The sequence below is a fragment of the Poecilia formosa genome, unplaced genomic scaffold, assembly GCF_000485575.1.
Source record: "Poecilia formosa unplaced genomic scaffold, Poecilia_formosa-5.1.2 Scaffold66, whole genome shotgun sequence".
Classification (NCBI taxonomy): domain Eukaryota; kingdom Metazoa; phylum Chordata; class Actinopteri; order Cyprinodontiformes; family Poeciliidae; genus Poecilia; species Poecilia formosa.
This window is the reverse complement of record NW_006800005.1, coordinates 1,101,193-1,125,756: the sequence shown is the minus strand read 5'-3', so window position 1 is coordinate 1,125,756 and position 24,564 is coordinate 1,101,193. Positions and strand designations below refer to the sequence as shown.

At 40.8% G+C, this 24,564-nt stretch overlaps 2 protein-coding genes across 3 annotated transcripts; both read right to left on the bottom strand.

Annotated features, from left to right (window-relative positions):
• Positions 1 to 2,288: 2,288 nt before the first annotated feature.
• agtr2 (angiotensin II receptor, type 2) lies at positions 2,289 to 6,799 on the bottom strand. Its single transcript, XM_007554793.2, has 2 exons — positions 5,355 to 6,799; positions 2,289 to 4,755 (listed from the first exon to the last, which is right to left on the bottom strand). Exon 2 carries the CDS (start codon positions 4,686 to 4,688, stop codon positions 3,453 to 3,455), a length of 1,236 nt encoding a protein of 411 aa, XP_007554855.1. The 5' UTR covers positions 4,689 to 4,755; positions 5,355 to 6,799; the 3' UTR covers positions 2,289 to 3,452.
• A 6,445-nt stretch (positions 6,800 to 13,244) lies between these two features.
• Positions 13,245 to 24,482, bottom strand: apool (apolipoprotein O-like). 2 transcript variants are annotated; one of them, XM_016672781.1, is made up of 12 exons: positions 24,379 to 24,482; positions 22,133 to 22,231; positions 21,927 to 22,052; positions 20,994 to 21,048; positions 19,896 to 19,994; positions 17,938 to 18,029; positions 17,723 to 17,833; positions 15,936 to 16,137; positions 15,670 to 15,825; positions 15,412 to 15,537; positions 13,698 to 13,786; positions 13,245 to 13,667 (listed from the first exon to the last, which is right to left on the bottom strand). In XM_016672781.1, exons 1-11 carry the CDS (start codon positions 24,457 to 24,459, stop codon positions 13,698 to 13,700), a joined length of 1,236 nt encoding a protein of 411 aa, XP_016528267.1. In that variant the 5' UTR covers positions 24,460 to 24,482; the 3' UTR covers positions 13,245 to 13,667. The 2 variants fall into 2 exon arrangements, with proteins under 2 accessions (XP_016528267.1, XP_007554854.1); XM_007554792.2 differs by having other exon boundaries at positions 13,245 to 13,786.
• Between the last annotated feature and the right edge of the window lie 82 nt (positions 24,483 to 24,564).

Here is a 24,564-nt window from a genome sequence, read left to right as displayed (position 1 = left end):
CAAACATTTTTTTATTTAACGGTATGATTCTCACCTACACCTGGATGACAAATGACAAAAGTAGAGTCTGTAGTGTAATGAAATACAGAACTTATGTAGATGAGAAAAGGCCTGGTGTTGATGTTGGGAACGTTTTCTCTATCTTGTTGAATTTACTGAATTAAGTTCTCAAGAAAGATTTAAACTTTTTTTTAAAAGAAAACAATCAAAGTTGCAGATTATTTTTGGATTTTTCTTAAGCCACAAAAGTGACGTTACAACCGGAAAACGTCAGTGAATTTCATTTTTTGTTTCCGTGCAACCGGCCGACATAAAGGAGTTCATACCTGTGAAGAGAAACAAAAAATGAAAGTAGTTTTTGATTTTTCTTTCTTTTTAATCTTTTTTCGCGAATACAAATCTGAAAAGTGTGGGTGAGTAAGTATTTTACTGTACATTTTTCTGAACACACATCCACCCTGTTGGCTTAACATGGTGGGAGCAGCATCAGGCTGTGGGGATGCTTTTTATTTGGTGGCATCAGGGGAAGACAGTCGGTCTTGATTGGAAGATGAACTGAGCTAAACACAGGGCAGTTCTGGGAGAAAACGAGTCTAAAATACGACCAGCGCTTTGTTTCCCCTCCCCTCAAGGCAAATTCATTAGTTAAGTTGCTTAGTCAAAGTCCAGATGTAAATTTATCTGAGAATCAAATGTGAGACCTGAAAAATGACTGTCCTCTGTCCTCTCTGACTGAACCTGAGCTACTTTTATGTATCTGGGTGTGAAAAGACGTTTGAGAACGACCCCAAAGAGACGTTCAACAAAAGGTGGACTTTTGTTGGGACTAAATACATGCACTTTTCAGACGTTTGTTTGTAAAACATGACAAAAACCACACCGTTTGTACAGTTATGTAAGACCTTGTGTATCCCAGTCTAACGAAATCCAAATAGAGTAAATTAAAGTTTGTGCTCCAGGGCTATAAATGACTATTAGAGCTTACACAATCGTATTTGTACGAAGCTGAAGCATGTTTGCACCGGTAATCTGAATCTACTTGTCGTACCGATAATCTACAGAGTACAGAGAGCAAAGGACGCACATTTCGTAACTTTTCTTGTCTTAACAAACTTCCATAGGCTTCAAGAGCAATAAAAGTAAGCTAAATGTTTTACCTACAGCTTGAGAGAGTTCTTGTTTTTCTCAGCAGGCGCCTCACACATGTTCTCAGAAAACTTTTCGCAGATAACGTTCTTCTGTTAAACATGTGTTTAGGAAACACCCAGCTGCTTTGTCACACAAAGAGGAATCAGCTAATGAAGCTGTGTGCACAACAAACTCATCCTGCAATCTGTCCTGTCAGTCGCAAAACTTCTGCTGTGTTAAATTGGGACTCTGCCGTTTGCTGCCGTGTTGCTTTTCCTATACGCTTGCAGCAAAGTGGCTTTTAAGAATAATATTCACAGTTTGCTATTTTTGGATGTTTATGGTGATCAAAACTACTACAAAGCCCTTCACACCATCAAGTAAGAAAAAAAATAGTTCCCTTATTGCGGGGTTGTTGTTTTTTTTTTCCATCTTGTGATGTTCACTGGGGCTGCTGGTTCTCTCTTTTGGCCTCGCCTGTTAAAGTCGGCGTGTTTGTACTGATTCAAAGCTGTGGTCCACATGAATCATGGTCTGTGTCAGAGGCTGCTTCTCACTGCCTCCCGCAGATCATGAGCGGTGGGAGTTTGGGCCCCTGTCTCCGCGGCCCGGCTCTTCCAGCTCTCCTATTGCTTCTGCAGCATTTTAGCACCACCCAGTGGTCAGAACGTGAAAGTCCCACACACCCGTTTCTTGAAAACTGGCAGCAATTAATGTTTGTTATTGAGCCAATTTTTAGATAATACCTTTTTTTAAGTTTTGCTAATTTATTGTTTTATTATTTATGTTACTATTTTTTTTTCTGTCATCACCTTACAGAGTCCAGGTCAGGATTCATCTGAAACGGGGACACAAATAGTAGCACTTGACGGACAAAAGAGGCTCGAATGCAGGAACGCATCACCGTGGCACTGGTATGAGATTACAATATTATCTATCATTGACATTATAGATAGTGAAACCAAGTGGAGCACTCTGGGAGGAGAGGAAAATTGAACCTGAGTGTCTGTCTGTCAAGTGGATGTAATCTCAGAGTAGTGTGTAGAAGCTCTCAACCACAATGGTTAGAAGACTGGGGGGGGAAATGAAAGTTAAAAATCTCTGTATGTATCTGATTGTTACTAAATCACATGGAAGTGCCATAATTAACCACAAAACAGTTCCACTGATTTGATGAACACTTGTTCTCTTTATTTGCTGAATAAACTGTCCATAAGAAGCAATACAATGATATATTTGCGGTAAATAAACAGGTTTTTTGTCAACAACACTGCAAGATGTATTGGATTGCCAGGCTAATGTTGGCATACATGTATAATCCAGCAGCATCTCCTTTTGATTTTAGCATATGTACAGACACATGGAACCGGTTCCTACAGCAACCACTGACTCACATTTTACTTTACCACATAAAATATGGTTATGAAACAAGAAAGGAAACATTTCAGAAAGCAGGAAACACAGCAATTACGTCAACACATTTGCTTTCAAAAGTGGACACCCCCGTGTTAAACCGCCAGGCTTTAAAACTGACCCCATGACAAAAAACATTTGAAAACTTCTTTAGTTTCATTTTTCTTCCTAATAGATTTGCTTGTTTTTCAATTTAACGATGAAATTATTTATCATTATTTATCCACTCTTTCCTTCAGTCTAAAAAGCATAATTTTATCAGGAAATGTGACTGAAATGTCAAATACTTGTTTCTATCCCAGCTAGACATCAGTGCTAAAGCTAAATTTAAGTACTACTTGGTTTTTTTTTGTTAGAATATATCAATTTACCTTCTGTCGCTACCGACTCATTTAGAGTGTGTGGGGGAGAAAAAATAAATAAATATCACAAGTTACGTAACACAGACAAGTCCAGGCTATAGATCCTAATTTAGCCTGAACTACAGAATAATACTGAGAATTTGTTGGGCAAATTTATCAATCATGAAGATGTTTCAAACCGTTTTGAAAATGCTTATTTTATTTTTATGTACTGTCACAACGTTAGAGACAAACATACTACCAGCACAGTTAAGACAAAAGTGAATGTTAAAGTTCAACATGCTTATTTCTTCACATGTTCTCTTTTTTGGTTATTTTTAATTAGTTTTTAATTTTTACAATTTTACTTTTATGTCTCACTTCATCTTCTGAGCATTCTTAGCCATTTATTTTTAGGATGTACTTTTGTACTCCTTTCAAAAACATGTAATATGAAATATTATGTATTATTATACATAAAACCAGCATCTTAAACCAAGCCTGGAAGTTTCAGTTCATATTAATACTTTGGAATGTCAATATTTCCCAGTGCTGGATGGAAAAAGTCTGTTACAGGGTACCTGAGGTATCCACAATCGCCAGGTCCTTAAGGTCACTGAGTTTCCTGGAGAAGGAGCTCAGCCTGGTGCTGAAAGAACCTCTTTTCTGACTGTGCTGATCCGCACGGGCCTCCAAACAAGCACACAGGTCTTTGCAGAGACCCCCAAGGCGACCACGGAAATGGTTCCCGACGAAGCAGTAGAGCACAGGATTGATGGCAGAGTTGGAGAAGCCGAGGCAAAGGGTGAGTGGGGTCAGGTTGGTGACGGTCCAAGTTACCCAGCAACTGTCCAGCCATCCATTTTTACTCAAAAGGTCCAAGAAGGTCACACAATGAAAGGGGAACCAGCAGATGAAGAAAGCCATGACCACAGCAGCCACCGTCCACAAAATCCTCTCTACCCCGCGGGCCATCATGGGTCCGGTCGTGCATGAATTTGGGTGCACAGTAGGAGTCGGCGGACGTTCTGATTTACAATTACCTGCTTGAGGAGGTGGTGAATTTTGCATTCTTGCTGATCCTCTGTAGGCCAACAAATGTCTCCCAATGGCCCAGTAGCAACAGGAGATGCCAAGCAGCGGCACCACAAATGCCAGAATGACCTTCATCCAGCCCAGGGTCAGAAACCAGGTGTCATTTGGATAAAAAACCACACAAGCCACTACATCAAATTCTTTAAGATGATGGGTCTCTCTGAAGGCCAAGTGGGGGGAAGAGCAAGCAAACGCCAGAACCCACACCAGGATGCACACGATCCGGGCTCGCTCGTAATCCCGCGACCTCTGCGAGAGGAGAGGATGCACGATGGCCAGGTAACGGTCTACGCTCATGCACGTGATGAAGAAAATAGACGCGTAGAGGTTGAGGTTTAGGAGAGTACCACAGATTTTGCAGGCCACTCGTCCAAAGGGCCAGCTATAGCCCCAGGAGTAGTAGACGGCCCACAGTGGAAGAGTCAACAGGAACAGCAGGTCGGAGATGCACAGGTTCAGCATGAAGGTGTTCGCCACTGTTCTCGTGAGGGCATTGCCACAAGCCAACACATACACCGCCAAGGCATTGCCCAGAGTACCCAGCACACAGATGACGCTGTAGATGGTGGGGATCACCGTCGTCATGGACACCGGAACCCAGTCTTGGCAGTGGTGAACGGAAGGAACCGACGAGGTGTTCACGTAGACCTCTGGCGCTGGAAACGGGGAGGATGTGGAGTTGAAAAAGAAGAGGCCACTTGGGATTGCCATTATGGAACCAGATGTTCTCTCGTGTCAGAAGACGTGACTTCAAATTCTTTCAGATTTCCAAGGTCAGCTGGAAATAACACAAAGCAGGAGAGTTTTCAGACCAAGGCTGCTTTTTACGGACGGCTATGTTTCCCTACGCTGTAATCTTTAGTTGGCGCCATCGTTTATTAGCTGTCCCATTTGATAAAGAATTACAGAAGGAATTCATTACACAATGCTTGAAGTTAAACCATAATAAAGTATCTTGGAAAAGGTTGTATTAATCTGGCTGCCTATTGGGTTGCTGCGAAACAGCTTTATTGTGTTAATGACTGAATTCATCAAACATTCATGACTTCAAATGAAAAAAGAGCAAGCTTAATTTACTATTTAATAGGTTTACAGAAATAATAACAATCCCAGAAACCAAAACTATTAAAGTGGAAAACACAAGGGGTGAAACTAATAATTAATGAAGAGTTTAAAAGCAGCCATTACAATTTCAAAAAAGAAATTACTTTAGGAAAAGTACTTTTTCTAATGAAAATCTAACTGGTAATTATGATAAGACAGCTGAATAAGTGATAGAAACATGACTATAGATTTTCCAGTGCCAGGTCTGAAATCAGATAAAACTTGGCAAACGATCTTATCGTTTCCATCCCGGTAAAACAAATAATATGTTACCTAATATGACCGAGTATCCAGCAGAAAAAGCCAGGAGCTTTTCAGTGCTTCTTCTGGCTAAAGTCCATATCTTGACAAATGTTGCTCGACCCTCTAAGAGAATTGCGCCCAGCCGAGTGCGCTGGACTGTATCGTGCCTCTCCGTCAGTCTGGGCGTGAGCAGAGGGAGCAGATCTGAGGCTCTGAGAAACCAGATGAGGACGGGGGTCTTATAGCCCCCTGAGAGCCTCTTGACGATTGCACAACAGGGAAGTTGCTGCACGTCACACCTCAGTCATTGCGGAGAAGAAAAGTCGCTCTCTTTGCTGCATAATGTTTCCCTCTTTATCCTCTACCTCCCCCTTCCTGGACCCTCAGTCAGAACAAGCCAAACTTAGGAAAATCAAGTCAAGATGTGCGCTGGTTTAATAGCTGAAAGATTGGATGCAGACACATGAGCTCTGAGCAGTTGCAGTTGGGGGTTTCGTGGTGTGTCAAACCTAAAGGCCCGACCGTACCTGTCAGGACATCCAGGCCTGATCAAACGCAGGCGGCTGGTGGTTTAATTAGAAGAGCCTCACATGCTCTGTGGCTTTCTGTCTCTTTGGTCAGATAAGCCATGAGAAATATTTACTCTGTCTCAGCGGAAGTCAAGCCGGCTACTGGGACAAGAGGGAGAAGGCAGGGAGGCGCAGCCTGGGAGATGAATGAGGAGGAGGACACTCTGGAACTGCAGGGAGTGAACGAGAAGATGAGAAGGCAAAGGGAAGCAACAGCGGAGACTCCCTCCAGTGGGTTTTCATTAAAGCCTCCGGTGAAAGTTGATGAGGGATGCATCCACAGCCCCGAGACTGATTGCATCACACCTCCTTTGATCAACAAGCGCCAGCACGCACTCCTCCTGGCACGCACGTGGGGTATGCTTAATCTCTACCTGACATGCGTTCATTGAAGTCGCGTGATCAAATGTGTCGTACATGTGCAACGTGATCCACAGAGAGTCTACCAGGAACGCGACATTCCTGCGCCAGTAGCTGTGGGAAAGTTGACAGCGAGGATGAAGGATGGACGTGATGCAATTTTGACGGTAGGGACGTGAGAAATCAGGAATGCTCCGCCTGTTGAAGAGCTCCAGCTCTTCAAATTGAAATGTTATGCTCTCTGAACCAAAAACAACTCAATAAAACCATATTTCCCCCCTCTGGCATGCTAGGTATGCGCAGTTGCTCTAACACACTTGTAAGTAAGGGATCTCACTAAAATATGCAAAAACAACATGCGTTGCCTGTGAACCCCTGATTTCACTTATTGTCGCATTCAGATGTTTCACTTCAAACTAATCGGATCTCATACACGCAGGCAAAAGTAAACTCACAGAGACTGGCAGAGGCCAAAGGCTTCTGGTCGTGACATGCAGCAACTAAAAACAGAACGTCATGTTGGATTGCAGGCCAACAGAAACAGCAGATAACGGACCAATACTGCAAAAAAAAAAAAAAAAGAGAAAACCCAAGTATGGCCGTGCCCTGCAGCTCTGTGAGGTAAAAGAGGTACTCAAAGATCCGGCTTTCAGCTTAAGAATATCTATATTTACTCATATAAAACACATCTTTGGGGACGGAAACGTCTTATTACCTGGAAGGAAAAATACACAGGTCTGATTGTTATGCTGTCTGTCCGCAGCGTCTGCAGCAGACCCCACATTCTCTTTGCATACTTGTACAGATAACCTCAGAACTCTCAGCTTTGCACCAACCAGAGAGATTCCTGGTCCTGGTGCTTTCCTCTTGGACGGTTCTGGCCCAAACTGTCGCCTAAACGTTGACGTGTTGCTCAGCAGTGACCCAACATAGATCAACATTGCTCTTTTAAGGAGTATTTCAAAAATAATCTAGTCAACAAACATTTCATGCTCTATCTTCTCCCTTTTTGGTGATATGACTGTTTCAGGCTCGGAAGACGTGCATGACATATAGCAAGAGTTTTATTTTGAAGAGTTCCTTTTGTTTTTTCCAAAGGCCAGTATAAACCCATTGCTTTTACTGGTTAAGTTCCAGAAACTGTAGTGATTAAATGGGTCAAAAGAAACAAATTAATCTTCAGGCTTCATTTTAAGACTCCAGTATATATATATTCTTATTAATTAGTCAGATTATGTTCATAGAGGACTTTCCATGCTATCAACCATCAACAACCAGACAAACATAAGTAGATGTTATAATTAGTATACAACTAGAATAAAATATACAAACTGTTGACGAGTTTTGTTTCAGTAGTTCTGTAAAACTTTCAGTTTCTAAATCTAATCTGTGAGATACTCTGCAAAGTAAAGCTTTTATTTTGAAAAGTAAGTCCCAAATTGCTAACCCTTTTGGACTTTTGATTTAGGCTCAATAGGTTCATGGATTTATTAATAATTCAAAATATTGTTTCATTTAAATTATGTATAAAATTAAGTTTAATTAAAAACATATTTACTTTATGTATACTATTATGATACACATGTATTATTATTTTATCAACATTTTTTAGGTTTATATTAGGTTATAAAGTTATTTCCTCATCAGGTGATGTTGTGATGACACGCTGTGAAGGCAGTGCTTGAAAGAGCAGAAGCTTCTTAAAGAGACAGAGACCCAATTTCAAGGCATCGCCTTGATCAGATATATATATATTTATATTTTTATAAATATATCAAACATGACTTTTTGATATATATTTAGCATTTTTATGACAACTGAGGTTACCATAGCAACTTGATTAGACACTATGTGCCTGGAAAATACATAATACTGTAAATTTAATCCTTAACCAGGTTTTTTAATTGAGATCTAGCATCTCATTAACATGAAAGACCTGATGAGACTTCAGCTCTTGTTTTAAATAGTATCTGACTTTATTTATTCAAAATCCAACTCAATATCCTGTTGGTCCATATATTTAAAACTAACTCTAGAAGAAAAAAAAACCAACATACAAAAAGACAGTCTTGTTTTTTGAGAGGAGCACTTAAATTTTTGAAAAATAATATATCTTTGTAATTGCTGCAGATATATACATTGCTGTGGCAAATATGCAAGTATTAAACCCCTTAGTGAATGAACATCAATATGAAGTAAATCAAGAATGCGGTAGCCGGCAACAGGATAATAATCACGGTACAAATATGTTTACCAGCGAAAGGAAGCACTTCACTTCCACAACTACTAACGAGTTGTCAAGAAGTAATGTAATCTTTGTCAAACACCTACGCACCCTTCGCACATTTCATTTCACGGCGACTCCTCCGACCTGTGTCAGCATTTTGAGTGGCAGCTTCCCTGCATGCAGCCGGCAGTCGGATCAATTAAACCGGCCTGCAGAGCGCGGCAGCCTCCTTTACTGTACATCGTTGGAAGTCAGGCAACACACGCTAATCTCAAGGAGGGCAAATTACAAGCCTGAGAGATTTACAAGTTGGATCGTGTGTGGGAGAGAGTGTTTATATGCGTTTGCCTGATGACCCGAACACATGGATGTAGAGACGGGGAGAGCCTGCGCAGGCTGCAGATACGGAGGGCAGCAGAGCAGAGAGCGTCAACCCCCCCGTGACCCCCGCCAAGGCCCCACTGGACATCCAGATCCCTGCTAATTATTTTTTCACCGTTTTGGGATTAAAACAATCACGCGTTTCTTTATTTTGTGCCCGTCGTTCGTCAAAGGTTGCTCAGACAGAAAACATGAGACAATTATGGTTTAAGACCTGATGTTGAGAAAAAGTATAAAAGTTTTACAAATGATATACAGGAAGCATTTATTCTTGACTAATGGCAGAAGGATGATTACTGTTTTCAGTCTGTGAACCACACAGCAGTAGTGGATTATTGTGAACCATCACATTTAGATTCACACAACAAAATCAATACTTTCGTATTGACTGATTTCGTGTTTTTAGCACTACGTATGTCCCCAGAATATTTAGACGCTGAAATATTTGTTGATTCTTGCAAACTGGCCAGAAATGGTTGGGAATACACTGCAAAACCACAAAATCATACCAAGTAATTTAGTTTAATTTCTATTGCAAATATCTTAGTGCACTTGAAATAAGAAAAAACTAAATTGCAAGTAACTTTTCAGTGAGATATAGGAGCTCGTTTTACATCAATAATTCCTTAATATTGATGAAAACGTTTTCATTTATAATATGGTAAAAATGTCTTGTTATTTCAAGTGTATTTGCATTAGAAACCAGAACAAAATTACTTGGTATGATTTTGTGGTTTTGCAGTGTACGTAAAAACTATTTTTAATTGCATTAGATCTTGGCTTTGACTGGGCCATTTTATAAAAGTAATGTGCTTTTATCAAAGCCATTTCAGTGCAGCTCTGAAAACGCATCTTCCCTGTCAACTCTGCCCAGGTTCTTTGTCCCTGCTGGACTAAGCATGATCCTGCCACCACCGTATTTCACACTGCGAAAGAGATTTAGTTTCAACAACAGCTTTCCTTTTTGCTCTTTGGCTGCATCTCTATTGCCTCCTGTGTTCCTGGATATTTGATGCAGTTTGTTTATTAATGTTTTCAAACAGACTTTGGATTTTCAGCTTTAAATTGAATTACTCACAGCCATACTCTTGTCTGTTGGTTTGTTGCATAAAATCCCATTAAAAATACATTAACGTTTGTGGCTATAATGTGTCGAAATGCAAGAAAAATGACACGGCAATGACTTTTTTGTTTGCAAAGCGCTGACAAGGCATGGGAAAAAGAGGAGTGAACTGTGTTCATGCATTTAGCCAGTTCAATTGAGTGGAAGATGTGCCTAAACAATCATATACCATATTAACAAACACCCTTAGACGGCTTGCATAACTGTTGTGTTTATGTTTGTGGCTGATAAATGCGCTGTGTGTTTATTTGGTGGTGGGGGACCCTGAGAAGATAATCAGCTCTTACTGAAACCCTCCTAAAGTCCTGCATGGAAAATTCGGCTCTTGGGGTCGAAGGTCAAGAGGTCAGAGTTGCACCACCCCCGCGCTTCCTCTCTTCTGGTGAAAAAAATATATATAAAAAATATGTAAAAAAAACACGTGACAGAGCCTGGTTTTAATGTTAGCTCTGAAAATATTGTGTTTGTGGGACGCCTTGAATAGACAGGACCCTTGAGAGAGGTGAGAAGAGGCTAAAGTTATCTTCACATGTTGGCTAAATTTAGCTTCTTTAGTTAAATGGGGCTAAAGGTAGCCTCACATACTAGCTAGATTCAGCTTTGTGGGGGGTTTACGCTGAGGTTGGCTTCACGTTAGCTAACTTAGCTTCTTTAGTGAAAATAGGCTAAAGTTGGCTTCACATGTTAGCTAACTTAGCTTCTTTAGTGAAAAGAAGCTAAAGTAACTTTAGCTGCTTTAGTGAAACGAGGCTAACGTTCGCTTCATTTGTTAGCTAACTTAGCTGCTTTAGTGAGAATGCACTAAAGTTTGCTTCACATGTTAGTTAACTTAGCTTCTTTATGAAAAGAGACTAAAGTAACTTTAGCTGCTTTAGTAAGAAGGTGCTAAAGTTGGCTACACATGTTAGCTAACTTTAGCTTCTGTAGTGAGAATGGGCTAAAGTTTGCTTCACATGTTAGCTAACTTAGCTTCTTTAGTGAAAAGTGGCTAATGTTACATGCGACATGTTGGCTAAATTTAGCCTCATTATTGAGAAGAGGCTAAAGTTAGCGTCACATGCTGGGATGGGGGCTATGACATTGAGGCCACAGTTTATTGTAACATGATCTATGTTCTTCATGACGTGATGTGAGGAACACGTTTCACTTTTCAGGATTCCCTTCTGAGATTTTAAGAGACATTATATTCTATGTGGTTTTAGCAATATCACAAACTGTTTCTGTTGACACCCATCCTTAACTAGAACATTTGGTACTGTTTATCTGAGAAAAGAAATAAAAAGCAAAACCACAAAACCAACCACAATTACACCAGCCAACAAATTCTTTACCCCCCCTGGCTCTGTTGCCACAGAAAGTGTTGCTCCCACGGGTGTGCTACCACTGCAACGACTATTTCTTAATGTTTTTTTTTTGGTGATTTACCCACACGTGAGCTTTCACGTACAGTCATACACACATAGTCCCAAGGGTCATGGCGTGGGTGGACTTATGGAGAGTTTATGAGGTCCAGTAGTCCTGTACTGGTTCCTCTAAGGAGCAATAAAGCGGCTATAAAGAGTTGGACACCATGTTCCCTCTCTACTGGATGTTCGCTCAAATAAACAGGTGGTGCTAAAATTTAACAAAGGAACACAGAACATTCCCACTTGTTCTCAACGAGACCTTTTCCATGACTAACATTAGTTTTCCATGCAGTGTAAGTGGTGATTTAATGGCCTGTAAAGCCTTTTTAATTTCACACATTGCAATGTTTGGGAAATTTGGGGGTTAAATTGTTGTTTAATCACCAACATTTGGTTCATATGAGTCAGTCTCTGGGTTGGTCCAACTAATGAGTACACGGCAACATAGCCATATGTGAGCAGCCATTTTATGGTTGGGCAAAATGACATACAACTTTACCAGTGTTAGCATAATGGCTGCTAATGTTAGCATAGCAACGCCCTCAACCCCTCAAGAGACATGAAACAAGGATAAAAGGGCAAATGAGGAGAAATTTAGCTGAATATGATTAGAGGAAAATCATTTTAGCATTAAAATTTGGTAAGGAGATTTTACAGGTGCCAACATCTCTGGCTTTAGTTAACTAAAAAAAAAAAAAAACTTTTTCACGTTTGCAACCATAATTCTTATGTGACAGACGATACATCCACAAAGTAACCCTGAAACAGTGAAGTGGAAGGAAATGGATAAACGGCTTTTGTTCCTGGAAAAATATGATCCACATGTGTTTTCTGACTTATTGAAACAATATTTACTGATTTATCTTTTGCTACAGGTTTCAGCTGAGTCGTTGGCCCATTCCAGAACAGAAATATGTCGCGATATATAAACAATAATAGCTCTGGCTGTATGTTTACATTTGCTGAGCTGCTGAAAGATGAACTTTGACCCCAGTCCAAAAACAGCTGCACCCTCTGAAATGAGTTTCTTCCAGGATGGATTTGTGTTTTGCTCCATTCCTCTTCCCATCAACTCTGACCTGGTAAAGAAAAGTGTCGTCAGAGCATGATGCTGCCACTACCATGTTTCAGAGTAGAAGAGATGTTTTCTTTATAAGTAAGACTGTTTCAGGTCACACGTTTGTTCTGAGTGACCTTTTACAGTTTAATGATAGCTGCTGCAGGAGGAACAGCTCCTGCTCATTTTGATAGTTTTTGCTTTTTAAAATTATTTAATATACTGAATTTGTAGCTACTCTTATACTTTAAACCGTCATAATCAAATTGACGGACTGTGGGATTTTTATTATTTTACTTTGGTTTCTGACCTACAGGTTGAACCAGAGCAGGGAGTGTGTCCTTTGAAATCCACTATATTTGTTGCTTTATCACATTAAATCCTAATAAAATACATTGAAAAATTATGTCGTAAGTTTACAAAACTCCAAAAAGTAAAAACACCTTTGCAAAGCTCAATATATGTAGCATTCATGGGAAATAGATTAGTATTTAATTACCCAAATTAAATGCAAAACTATTCAATTGAAGCACTAAATTTGTCTCTTTTCCAGTCATCTGGTCGAGATTAAAGCCATGAAGGGAGAGAAAACAATAATCAAAATAAGTTTATGGTTTTGCCAGGGTCTTTTTCTGGCTCCAAAAATGTAAAAGATACCTTTGTTAAAAAAAAGAGAAAAAGTAGACAGATGCAGTGCAATTATGAGCACAGATTATTGTGTATAAAAAAAAATCAGTTAAATTCATAGAAATACATTCATGTTTTGCAGTGCATTTAAAACATGACGCGATCCAACATGAGCTCACAAAAAAATAAAGATTTATTCTGAGTTCCTTAACCACCCATCTAACAGCGTGAAGCAGCACAAGTCCTCCGTTAGTCGTCGTCTGAGAGGAAACTTTAAATTAACAAAAATGGGCTGGATCACAATAAATAAACGGCACTTTGCATAATTGATGGTTGGAAAACTCCTGCATGTTTGAACAGAAACGGTTCCACATTCTGCCGTTTCCAATGTAATTGTGGGTGTTTGGGTTTTTTTGGGTTTTTTTTTTTTTTCCAGGTTTCTCTGTGTTTGTGTACCGAAATTCATCACAATGCAGCGCCAGTGCCAAATTATTCGGACGTGTTCTGTGGAAACTCGGGCAGAGAAAACAAAACAAACAAAAAAAGAAAGAAAGAAAACTATGAGAATGGAAACGTCTGATGGTGAATCCGTCGAGGCGAGCCGCGGCTGAGGCCGGCCCGTCTCAGCTGCGTGTGCTGTACAGGTCTTCGTCTTCGGGGCTGGACTGGCCGAAGTCCATGAGAGCCGGGTCTGGCTGGAAACCGGAGCCCTCTGCAGGGGGGAGAGAGAGAGAGACACACACACATGGGAAACGACGGGAAATCTCAGTAACAGGCGCACAGAAAAACGCCACGGAGCGAAATTAGTGAACATTCTGAGAAGAGCTAAACATAGAAGAGCCAAGCCGCAGCATCCTGCAGGCTTATCTCTCATCTTATGAGACTGAGAAAATACAGCCGAGTGACGATCGCTGTGTCAGTAACTAGGATGCATAAGTAGAAGAAAGTGGAAAAACTGGTTTTGGTAACAGAATGAGATTTTCTTCTGAATTGTGCGGCAGAATAATGCCTACGCAGACTAACGGATACGTAAGCAAACGTAAACGTTTTCAATTAAAGTGCATTTATGGAGTTAAATCACCGGGTGAGGAGTCTTATGGGAGTTTTTCCCCCCTTTTTGTTTATTATCGTCAGAGCAAACGAAAGCGTGTGTCAGAGAAAAGAGCGCCTCGCTTTCTGTAGTGAAAACGGCTGAGCTCATTCTTAGAAAGGAAATGGCAGCAGCTCGCGAAGGTGACCTTTGAACTTCTACATAGTTTGTCGTGCAACAACGAAGCATCTCGCTCGCCTCAGGCCGACACAAACGGGCGCGGCGGCGTCGAGCGGACAGACTGCTGTCAGAAACCTTACAGATAAAAACCTGAAAGGTGTGGCATGCAGCTGGTCTCGACCCGCTTTGCTCGCCTGAAACGGAATGTCACGGCCTTCAGGTTAGGAGACGGGAAGCGGTGAAAGTAAGAGAAGCAGCAGAGAGAAACAAGGCGACTCTGGAGGAGATCCAGAAACCCACAGCTCAGGTGGGAAAGTCTGTCTGCAGGGTCACTGTTTATTTAAGAAAAACAAGAAGAAAACCAGTAGATATTAGAGATCCTTATTCTGATTGTGCCGACTCCTGAAAACGGTTCGAATTAGAAAACCTTCATACAAAAACAATGGTTGCTTTGTTTTTATCATGTAACTTTGTTTTCTGTTCTGTTCTTGATTAAATGAACCTGAATTCAACTGAACATGATGTTTACATTTTTTTTATTCTACACAATCTGATCAAAATTGGTGCAAAGATGCACAGAGACAAATCTTATGCTTAGAATGAATCATATGTGTTTGGACAGGTCGGTCCTGGACGGCCGGCATCCTGCATGTTTTATTCTCCTCCTGCTGGTAGTAACAACCTTTTCAGCTTGTCCATGTTCGTCTTAGGCCTCTAACGAGCCATCATTGGATCCAGCTGTGTTAAACCAGGGAGAGAACTAAAACATGCAGGATGCCGGGCCTCCAGGACCCACTTTGGGCACCGCTGGGTTAGGATGTCCCAGTCAAAGTCCAGATGAAAAATTGTGAAAAGCCTTGAAAAAGTTACGTTCAGAAATGTTCTTGATCCACTCAGACTGAGCTAAAAACACACTGAAGCAATCTCAGTAAAACTGCATACACCTTTGCACAATCAATTTGTGTTTTACTGCGACATAAAATCCTGCTAAAAACACCAAATATTGTCCCTGTAATGGAAAACAAAATGTTTTAAAACCCACATTTTTTTTTTTTTTTCATTTTTAATTTTCCAGCCTGTTTGACGTCATTTCTGCCACAGATCCCAATCAGTGGAGTTAAATCTACCTTCTCTGCTTCCCTCTGCAGGGGGCGGCGGCGTGACAAGCGTTGAGGTTGGCGTCTCCTCCACAGCAGGAAGCGACTGCTGCTCCTCCGCCGGCTCAAACTCAGCAGCCGATTCGACAGCGGGTGCTGCACAGGAACGCGAAAATCGAACAAAATGAACAGTTCTTTTGGTAACGCACAGATGCAAGAATCTAAAAGCAGAAATTTTTGATTGTGTGAAATGAACACGTCGTCTTCAGAGACGAGGTTTCTCCTGACCTGATGGCAGGTCTCCTTCAGCTGGCTTGTCCTGGACGGCGGCCGCTGGCGTCGCGTCAAGGGAAACATCGTCCGACGCTCGGTTTCCATCCGCGGCCGCGTCTGAGGCGGGACGAGACGGCTCTGTTTGCACTGGCTCCAAATCTGCTGACCAACCTGGACAAGAGAGAGAGAGAGAGAGAGAGAGAAAAACCTCAGAGTTTCCAGGAGGCGTAACAAACCGATGGAGACAGACGCAGCAGGAGACGGAGGAATAAAAGCCGTGCCTCTCTCTGCTGGAGATATTCCTGTAAGCGCCACCGGCGGCTCTTCAGTGGCGGCCGGCTCGTCAGAAATGGGAACGGACTCGGCCGATTCCACCTCTGTCTCCAAAACGGCGGCGCTTTTAGCCAAGAGGTCGGGGGTGGAAAGGTCGGCTGAGGCCTCCTCCTGACGCAGAGCCGACTCTGGATCGGCTTCCGACGGAGGCTGGGGCGAGAGCAGAGCATCAAGAGTTCACACCGTAAAACAATAGTAGTAGGAATTTATGTTTATGCTTTATTTAGGGGGTTAAAGGTCATCCAGGAGACTCCAGAATGATTTAATATTTTGGCCAACAGAGCCTGCTTTTGATGAAACCACCACCGGCCCCACAGTGAAGATCCCATTTAGATTCGGTTTGATTACATAGCAACAAATCACAACCAGTGTTGTGTGAAGCCACTTCACTGATCATCCAGATCCAGTTCAGTAAAGACATAAAGTCGGTTCAGTCCGACCACATCGACTCAATCAAACTCAAACATGTACATAAGTTCATCACAGTTAATCAATTAATCACATTATATGTTAAAATCAGCTAGAACATTTCCATTCTCATGTTTTTAAAAGGTAATTCTGTTTGCCTTTCATAATTAGCTTCATTAATGGTTTTGGTTGTGTGTAGATTTTATTTTCGTTCTATTTATTCGTTTCAATTGTTTTTTTCTTCATTTATTTTGGATATTTAAAATATCTTCTGGCGTGAAGCGATCTCCACTAAGTTCGTTAGACTGTCAGAGGGCCAACCTGCATTATTCTGCCAGTATCACTATATTCCTTGAAGAATAGTCTTAAAGCAGCTGTATTATTGTTTATGGTAATCACTTCTGGGACAATTTGATCCTACTTACAGACAAACCAGCCTGATGAGACCAACAGCGATTTTTGCCCTCAGTTCAGCTAAAATAAATTTATTTAGAGCTTCAACATATATATAGTTTCTTTTGCAATATCTGCTATAAAAATTTGGTTAAATTTTTTAATGAAATAACAATTACTTTTTTTTTTTAAACATAGGAAATATCATCAAACTTCTAAATATAAGGAATGAGTATCTTTTCTTTATTGTTCAACTTCCACTGAAAGCAACATAAAAAAGTTTTAGATGTGGGCAGGAAGCATCCTCTAGTGGTCTGTGTTACAGCACCTTTGACTAAGCCTCTGACTGAAAACACTCTGTTGTTGAATAAGAATCTCATGTAAAGGATGAACAGGGACGTTCACAATATTTTTCATTTTAATTGAAGTTCACATAATTACAGTATAATATAAACGATATTAATAAACATAGTTAGCGATGAATGTTAATAATATATGTAGAAAAAGAGTAACTTTGAATTTATATACATTTGTTTTAAAACTTCTTATAAAATGTGGCAACTTTATGACTTATACAAGAAGACACCAAAAAAAAGCGCTTTACTTATTAAACATTCGATAATAAACAGTAAGTCGTAATTTTAAAACATTAGACAGCAGAAAATAACTCTGAGCAGATCAAAGGCAGATTCCCCAAAATTACCAATAATCTATAAAAAGGTCAAAGTACGAGTCCAGGAAATGGAGTCTGAGCCGCATCGTGGCGATGACACACTGGGGATTTCTGAACCCGGCCAGTGGGAAGCAGGTCGTCCCTTTAAAGGTTGAACCAGAGTTTCTGGTTAAGTCACACTAAAACTACGACTCATTTGAATCTGCTCTCCGTTTTAACCCTCGCCCCGATCAACCCGCGTCGTTTCCGACCGTTTCTAACCTGCGTTTGCGACGCGGCGGCCTCTTTGGCAACAGGTTCCCTGGCGGCGAGCAGAGAGGACGCAGCGGCGGCGCTCCACTGCCCCGCGGCGTACACCTTCTGTCCCGTCACCTTCAGGGAGCGTGGGAAAGCAGAGGCATTACATCTGAAATGACTCCCAAATCCCCACCCCCCCCCAAAAAAAAAAAAAAAAAAAAGACAAAAACAAATGCTACCTTGAGCACAGACACAGCTTGGGCTGGGTAGCACACCGACGCCCCGGCGCTCATCAGACCCAACGGAACCGCTAACCTCTTGAAACGGGAGCCTGGAAAGGTTTTTATTTTTTATTTTTAACGTGACAAACAAGAGGCGATCAGGTCGGTTCCGCTTTCTGCCGGTTTCGATGAAAACGTCTCTCACACTTTTGTTCGACAAAGCAGGGATAATTTCAAAGACGTTGTTTTTAACAACCCTTCCTCCTCACATCCTGTCTGAAACCAGCCAGCGTGCTGGAGACCTTTTCAAGGATGGAAACTTCGTTCTAGTTTAAACGACTCGTATAGAAGCATCGCTCTTCAGGGAGAAATGATGGGGGAAAAAAAAAATTTAAACATGACAAACGTTTCGGTGAAAACTAAACCCGGTGCATGATCAGAAGAGGATCGCTTGCTCTTCTGATCAGAGGTGGAACTGAGACGACGAGCGAAGAGAAGTCGCTTTTTATAAATCTGCTTCAAATCAATCAGGCTGGGCAGCCAAAACACCTGCTGAACAACTGGAACATGATAAATGGCATTAAAGAAAAAAAAAAAAAAGCCATAAAATAAGGCTTCAGGTCTAAATGTTTGCAGACAGAAATCTGAAAGGTGCGGTGTGCATTTCTATTCGGCTCCTCTGTGGTCGGAAATCGTTTGCAGTTCTTTACGTCTCCTGAGAAATATTTTCCCAAAGTCTTGCCACAGATTCCCACTTACTTAGATGTAGTTATGGTCTTTGACTAGGCCGAATACGCTTCAATCTGAACCACGTGTGTCAAAACTGGAGGCCCGGAGGCCAAATCCAGTCCACTGTAAGTTTTTACGAGGCCCTCTAGATACTAGCGACACAAAAGGATTTTATGTTTAAAATACTAAATGCATGTTTAGACATGCATTTAGTCTAAACACGTCCAGACTAAATCTAAAAATAAAAATCTGAAATTGTTTTTAGATTTTTTTAGATCTAACTTTTTTTTTTTTTAGATCTAAAAGTTCTTTTTAGATTTTTAAAAAAATCTAAAATAAATAAAAAAAGGAGTTTAAATTTTAACAACCTGTCGGATAAAAGAAGGCTGAAATATTTAAATTTGTCGGTAGAAAAATTATTCGAAACTTTAGTATTTCAGATCTGGACCTGATTGGACGGCCACAGATCAAACTGACCAATCAGACGACGGATGGTTCGATTCAATTCTGGAACATTCTGGTCCAGTGGTGTTAACCTGACCGATCAAATCAGAGCAGTTGTTGTTCAACATTTGTATACCAGCAAACATTTTACCAAGGGGGCTGAAAACTTTTGCACAGCACTTTTCAGATTTTTATTAGCAAAAAATTGTTGGAATTGTGTGTGAAATTGTCTACCACTTTTTGTTCCAATGAAACGTTTTCATGCTTGTGGTTGTAAAGTGACCTCATAAAGAAGAAGGGTGTGAAAACTTTTGCGAGTCACTGTAAATGGATGGATGGACATTTAATGCTGATTAATTTGGAACTGTTTTAGTAACTTCAGTTTTTCGAAAGCTTGTCAGTGAATTTCACCATCACTTTTTTTCTGCTGATTTATTTTTATTTCTTTTGTTTTCTTTAGAAAATCAGAAGTGATGAGCCGGACGACGTAGCGTTTTCCCTGGAAAAGACGTTTCAAGTGAAACTCCAAGGTGGCTGACAGGAATCAGCTGTGGCACCGTTTCTGATCTCACATCCGCTTTGGTGGGAGAAAAACAAAATCTACATATAAGAGTAAAAGCCTGTTTTTTTATCCTGTCAAGTTTAATACTTCTGTCTGCAACAGCTCAAGACTGAAAACGAATGGCGGCTTTGGAAAAAGAAGCTTTTCAAGTCGCTGTAGGAACTCGGACCAGAAAACCCGCTGACCACCGATGATACAATTTTAAAAATACTCGTGGTGCAGAAACGGGAAACTACATCACCTTTTCTCGTCAAGAACATGCCCAGCAGGCCGGCCATGGTGACGGTTCCAAATCTGGGCGGAAAACCTGGAGGAGGGTCTATCAAGTAGTAATAAACGTCTAGAAAACAGGAAACGTAAACAGAGACAGTTTCAAAAAGATGCATTACTCAAACTCCTTAGTTATAAACTCAACTTGTTGACTGAAAGGGCCTCAATGCCGCCATCGGAACAAAATATAACTAATATTTCAGCTGGTTTCTGCAAATTTAGCATAAAATGCAACTTTAAACATCTGCTGTCGTTAACCCCTTCATGACCAGCATCTCTAGTACTTGGAGCAGCTCCGCTCTGTTACGACTCGCTTTAGGAATGTCAGACCTCCAGTCATGGTCAGGTGACTGCGACGGCCACTTGGGTATAGACTGAAAAAACAAGCTAGCTTGCTAGCTAGGAAGGATTTATTAGCAGCTAGTTAGCGGTAGCCACAACCACCTCGAATCACAGAGAACACAATGGAGATGTGTGGATGTGACTCAAACTTTTGCCTGACAGAAAATCCCCACAAGAAGAACAAAAACGACACCTATCAGATGAAATAGTCCTGCCAAGACCTGTGACTAATGCCTTTGAACCCAACTTTTTTTTCTTTTTTTTTTTATGAATTTAAGACATCTTACGGTACTGATCCTTCAACTTTGACCTCACAAACCCTCCGACTGTATCTCTGTAAAGATTCGGGGGTTTTCCTTTCTTCTTGTCGTTTCCTGCATGGCTGTCATCTCTTCTCTAAACGTTCTGGATGTTTTTCTCGCCTTCGTCACGTTTTAACCAGGTAGTAAAGCACCAGTCCATGTTTTGATGCAACCATTGAAGCTCTTTACTATACACACTTATAAACAAGAATGTGTTATAATGAGGAATAAATGAGTAAACTGTGTTTTGTTTCAACAAATTTGGATTTTGCCTGCAAACCTAATTGGCAGCGAGACTCAAAAATCCTGCTTCGTTCACCAAACTGGAACAACTATGCAACACACAACTACACGCTGAGATGATTTGTTAAAAATGACTCCAGAAAGTTTGTAATCAAAGTATTTTGTGCTTTCTGTTAACTTACCCTCTCCTGCATGGTAAAGATTAACGCTACTCCGCTTTACAGAGACACAGGCACCCTGTACGGAGAAATAAAACACTATAAGAAGGTTATAAAGAATAAGGCAGATATCAATCAGTGTCGGGTTTTTGTTGTGTTTGTTTTTTATTTTTTGTTCAGCTCTTTCACATAATCAAACTGTCAAATCTCCCCGCTGTTAACACAACAACAGCTCTGAACTGCAGAAAAAAAAGAAGAAGAAAAAAAAAAAGAGTACTGTTTCCTGTCAAACTCCTGGTGCGCTCTGCAAACGTCATACCCGCACTTAGCACTTGCAGCTTCGTGGGATGGAGCGCTAACCACAAGCAAGAGGAACAGAAATTTAAAAAAAAAAAAAAGAAAAAAAAATCAAATCAAGAGAAGGTGCCAAGGCTGCAGGTGCAAGATATGAAGCCTTCAGTGTGCATAAGACAAATATGGCACTATCATTTAACACCTGCTTTGAACAGGAAGGAGTCTTTATGAATGTTGTCATGAAGTGTCAATGGGTAACTAATGACACTTTTAATGTAAAGTTGTTTAAAAGTTGCATTAAAAAGTAAATTAAAAGCACCAACCTTGCATTATTTGGTAAATAATGACACTTTAATGCAAAGTTGGCACTTTTATTTGACTTTTAAAGCAACTTTGCATTAAAAATGTCATTATTTTTGGCCATTTTCATCTTTGTAATGGAAGAATCCAACTGTTAAGGAAGAAGAATTGGATTCTTTTTTCCAGAAGTAGTTCAGCTCTAAATTTGGAGTCAAACTCTCCAGTTGAACTCCAACGTTTTGAGAGTTCTGCAGGTCCGCCAACAAATTCTGCTGACTTGCTCAATCTTCACTTTTTCTCCACGTCAACACTCTACTGCCTGGATGTTTCCTACTATATTCCACATTATATAGCAAGAAATACCTTCACAGCTCGGACCGCGGGCAAAACGCTCTCTCTGGTCGTCGTTAGCCCTCTCTCGATAAGTCCTGGACTTTCTGGGACGACCTTAGGCGGGTCAGCGCTGGGCAGCGGGACGTAGACGTTCAGCTGGAGAGACACGGCGAGTTGAGACAAAACACAGCGAGCCACGCCGCCTCACGGCGATGCTGCGGGACAGACGGCCGTACCCTGTCTCGAGAAACCAGCCCGTCCGCAGGAGCATCCTTCACCGTGTACACGCGGATGGAGGCGATTCCCAGCACCGTGGGGACGGCCACCATCACCACCTGGAGAGGGGGAAAAAAGATTAAACATTTTTTTTCTTTTTGTAAATGAAGCACTTTGCAGCTTAATGCAGCAGCAGTTGCTGTTGTCACTGAAAGACGACCGACTGATGTGATGTCTGAGTGGAAAAGGAAGACGGCGGGTGGAGGTGTGGTGGTGGGGGGTGGGGGTGGGGGGCGACCAGGGGGCTGCTGAGACAGAGGGGCACAAACGTTTTCTCCAATCAGAAGCAAGATGCACTCTGCACATGCTCAGCTGGAGTCAATCTAATTCATTAATGAACAAACTGCACAATTAGACATTATTTTTTTAAGTCTAATTTTGTTTCACAACAGCATATTTTACAATACTCAAAGATTCAGTTGAACGTTCATAATGAAGTGCTGTGAAATAACGGCACCAGGTTGCGCTGAATCATCTCCCAAAAATCGCCCCACGTTGTCGTCGTCGTATTTTTGTACACGAAACCTGATGAGCGTTCTCTGAGTTTCTGAATGAATTGTTAAAAAAAAACAAAAAAAAAACGTAAAAATGACAAAACGCCACACTTTGAACTTCAAGATTTTTACCATGGAAACGCCTCTTCTTTATGCAAAAAAATAAAAATTGCTTGTGCAAAGAAGCGAACATCAAAACAAACTGCAAACTTTGATCAGCTTCACATCCCTTGTTCTGCAGGCCAGTTTCCCCCTTGTGGGTGTTTTCTAGGTCAGCCGCGGTTTGCAGGTTTGCTCTTCCCTTTCGATCTGCCATGTTTTATTTCTGCTGTCTAACGCTTGCGACGCAATAAAAAAAAAATAAAAAGTCGAAAGTCTTTTTATTTCGACTTTTTAAATAAAAGTCGAAGGTATAGAGGTATAGAAGGATGAAACCTCGCCTTCTATACCTCTCAACACCTGTGAATCAGGTAAAAGGATTCACAGGTGTTTAGAGGTATAGACGGTGAGGTTTCATCGTGGATGATAATCTCAGGCAAGCGTGACGGTGTTTTACAACTAGAGAACATTACCAGCTCTCTTCCTTACCTGCTTTCTCTTCTGAAGATTGTCTGTCATGTTTTGTTTTGGAAGTGTAAAGTTATATATTTGGAAGAGTATGTCAAAACAACAATAGTGCCTTCTGTTTATTGCTTATTTCAATACCTTCATCCAGTGAAATTTGACAATGTGACAGGCCTTCCCAATATAAGAACTCTGTTTTAAATCTAAACCTTTGTTAAATAGGATAGATAAATACAAAAAGAGTTGTGTAAATACATAAGAAGAGTCATGGTTATATCATGGTGTCATATATGGAGGGGATTTACGTGTGTGAGCACACCTGTATGTGTGTATGAATCATTTATGTAACAGCAGCTTATAAGAAGGTAATTTTCAAAAATCTTAGTTTTGACTCACACACAAGAATCCAAACATTTCTAGCTTAAAAATCAACAGAGGCTTTATCTCATTGGATTTAATTATTATTATTTTAAATAACTGTTTAATTATTTTTGAAAAACAATTAAATCCAGCGTTTCTTAAGAATTCTGTTTGCTGAAAACGGAAATACGCGAAGGTTATGTTTAAAGTCTCCCTGAGTATAAGCAAAATCACAGGTAAAACCACGTAGTGCCTGGTATAGACAGTACGTACGAAACCTGTATCTTACTTTGGTTTATGTATCCTTTTATTATAATTAAAGCTAACTTAAGAACTCTGATGTAAACAGTAATTTATTTCTGTTGCTGAAAGCCCTGACGTCACACAGTAACATCATAAAAAATGTAAACAACCGTTTGCTTTTTTTTTGTTATTTTTTTTGCTTTTTAGCCAAGCAGACGGCTAATAAAGGTGTTTGTAATGTTACCGCGTGTACGTAAAAGGGGATATAAAGTCGGCAGAAGCAAATATCGAGCTCTGGCAGCTGTCTCTGGTGTCTTAAAGGGATCTAATGTAGAAATATCATCCGCTTAAACTGAGACTTATCCAGTGAAGCTCAGTTAGCATCGGGAGTTACAGCCCAGCACCAACAGCTGGAAGATGACAGTCACATAAATAGCAAATTTAAACCTCAATGCAGAACTACTATAGCACATGACGCATGCATTCATTGAAAATACACGGTTAAACAACGAAAAACGTCCAAATACAACACGTTAAACTTTCACCTTGGCCGCCATGACAGCGATCCTCCCTCTTCTTCGTCCAATTGAAACCTTCGCTGCTTTGAAACGGTCAGCTCCCGCCATCTACTGGACAAAGGCTGCACCTGCAGCTTGGGTGGGAGATCTTGAGGATTTTTTTACAACCGAGTCTATTATTTCTAGGCACATTTACTGACGTCGCGGCATCGC